We start from the raw sequence: 2,759 nt of genomic DNA, 5'->3' as shown, positions 1-2,759 counted from the left end.
TAAGGTTAAGAAAGATCCACTTATGAGGTATGTTTTTGTTGGTTTACATCATCATTTTCACTTTCAGAATAAAAGGTTTGTTTGAATACCATTTATTATTGAAAATTGAAAATATTATAGTAAAATAATTTTTAAATGTGTGAATAATACATGAGACCCAGTTTTAAAGTTATTTTTCTAAATTTCATACTTGTGGGTCCCGTGAACAATGCACGGGACTCACAAAAATAAAAAAGGCAAACGCGTTGCTATCCTAACTTACACAAATACTAAGTTCACAATATTTTTACAATGTTTTTATAATAAATTATAAGTGATAAGTTGTTATTATTTATAATTTGAATTCACAACTTATTTTACTTTTTTATCTACTCATAACAGCTAATAACAATCTACTGTTTAAAATATACAGTAAAAATATTGTAAAAATATTATAGCCAATAATATTTCTCTTTTTATAGTTGCTGAAATCCCATAATTTCAGATAGCCAACTAACTCTTGCGGTTTCGTCAACTAACAATTAATTGAGAGCTCCTTCTAGAAGGGAGTTCGGTTTTGTGATTTAATAATGATTTTCTTTTTTTGCCAAACGAATAAAGAATCATTGGTATTACATTATTACCGTTTGAAATTGAACCATTCAATGCCCTCTTGTCCAAGTCATATATATATTTAACCTCTCATTTCTTTCCAAAAACACATCTTTCCCCGTATATAATAGTAGCACTAGTAGTTTTTGAAAAAAAGAAATGGGGACTTGCCTATGCTTCTCCTCCAAGAAGTCAAACAATTGCTAGATCCATGCGGGGAAGTTTCTCTGGAGTTGTTTTCAGACTTGACAATTTCACAATTTGACTAAAAATTTATTGGATCTGGTCCTCAAGGCCTACCCTTCAATAAGTACCGGTGACCCCCCCTGTTTTTCTCTCTATCTATCACCCAAAATCAGCCCCAAATTCCTCAAACTCCTCCTCCAGTTTCAAATATGTTGAGTCTTTTTATCTGTGGCAGCTGCTCTTTCCATCACCAAGAAGAAGAAGAAAAAGAAAATAACATTTCTGCTCCATTACCAACAAAGAAATCAAAAAAAGGTAACATGAACCCCTATTCCACACGTGGGCTTGATAAATTCTCTGAACTTTTAGCTGATCTTGATGAGAAAAGGCAGAAGATTTACTCACAATTGGGTAATGAACGTATCTCTATTGTGCGTTTTGTCTACTCCAACTCAAACGATTGTGTTCCAATTGTGGTGAAGTTGAAGAAGGTCCAAAAGGAAGACGAAGACAAAGACAAAGACAAACATGTAAGCGTCACACAAAACAATTCAGAAGCTGCGGATGAGATTGTTCAGGCCCCAGTTGCTTTGAAAGAAGTTCAGCAACCAAAATTGGAATTATCAAATGAAAAAACAGAGAACAAGAAGAAGAGCCTGCCATGGAACGTGAAGTTGGATAAATGGAAGCGACCATCTTATTATTTGCCAGTGATTATAATCTTGATCTTGTTGTCATTAGCTGTGTATGGTCGATCTTTTGCTGTAATATGCACCTCAATCGGGTGGTATGTATTCCCTATCTTAAAAGACAGCTCAAGTACCAAAAATCCAGCGCCAAAGAAGAATTATGTAAGAAGATTCAGCGAGAATTACAAGAGGGAGAATGAGAATATGAAAGATTATAAGAAAACCTATTCTGGGTCTCTGGAAACTACTTCACAAGGACATCGAATTCGACGCAAATCCTTGTGAAGAGTTCACACTTTTTTGTGTACTTGTGATCATGTTCATAGATGTAAATTAAGTTTTTTTTGTTTTTGTTTTTTTGTTTGGGGGGGTGTGGGGTGTTTCAATCGTTAGGCAGGGCCTCCAAACTATGGAATCCAGTCATTTTTTGACATGCTCACAAATGTACATTTATATGACTTAAGTTTTGAGTTCTTTCTTAAAAAAAAACATAAAGTTTTGAGTTAGTCTAGAAAAGCAAATGAATAATATGTGCTTGCTTCGTATGGCATATTGTGATTTTTAAAACATTCAATGAAAAGTCAGTGGTGATCCATTGATTGTGGATTGATTATATACGCAACAAATTTTAGTTTCAAAAATAGATTTCATGCTACATGAGAGAGACTTGTATAATTTTTTTTTGGGTGTTTCACTTGTTGGGTAGGACCGGATTCCAAACTTGGGGAATTCAATCTTTTTTGTCATGTACACAAATGTACATTATTATGATGTGTTTTTAGTTAGTCTATAAAAGCAAATAAGCAATATGTGCTTGTTTTGTATGTCATATTGGGAGCTTGTGTAAACGTTCAATGAAAAGTGAGTGGTGACCCATCGATTGTGGATTGATTATCTACGCAAAAAATTTTGGTTTCAAAAATAGGTTTGATGCTACATGAGATGAGAGAGAGTTACTATATTGTTGATAGAGGAATTTATGGGTGGCCAGGTGGGATTGGGAACGATGATTATGCCTAAAGGAATAAAATGATTGCATATTAGAGTCACGCTGTGATTTTTGAATCCAAGGATTCTGGTCAAGCCAATACGCAATACCATTAGGTGGCGTCGCGACTGGTCTGCCAAGCAATGTTGCAGGAATTCTGCAACTTTCAACAACATCCAACTTTTGAGAATTAAAAACTATAAAAAAAAAATTATATAAAAAAAAACAGAAAAAGACAGAAACAAAAACGCTTGGAAAAACGAAAAATCTACTAGTAAGATCGGTTGAGTTGTTCAAAATTACAA

General features: G+C 33.9%; 1 protein-coding gene across 1 annotated transcript; it reads left to right on the top strand.

The window, feature by feature from the left end:
• Positions 1–714: 714 nt before the first annotated feature.
• LOC142613717 (uncharacterized) lies at positions 715–1,969 on the top strand. The gene has a single exon (XM_075786185.1). It carries the CDS (start codon positions 987–989, stop codon positions 1,749–1,751), a length of 765 nt encoding a protein of 254 aa, XP_075642300.1. The 5' UTR covers positions 715–986; the 3' UTR covers positions 1,752–1,969.
• The last annotated feature ends 790 nt before the right edge of the window (positions 1,970–2,759 follow it).

Source organism: Castanea sativa, chromosome 10, assembly GCF_040712315.1.
Source record: "Castanea sativa cultivar Marrone di Chiusa Pesio chromosome 10, ASM4071231v1".
Taxonomy (NCBI): domain Eukaryota; kingdom Viridiplantae; phylum Streptophyta; class Magnoliopsida; order Fagales; family Fagaceae; genus Castanea; species Castanea sativa.
Note: the sequence above shows the minus strand (reverse complement) of the source record. Positions and strands in the feature narration are given on the sequence as shown.

What these genes read in the sequence shown, in the direction of transcription:
- LOC142613717 (XM_075786185.1), top strand. Translation starts at nt 987, where the DNA reads ATGTTGAGTCTTTTTATCTGTGGCAGCTGCTCTTTCCATCACCAAGAA.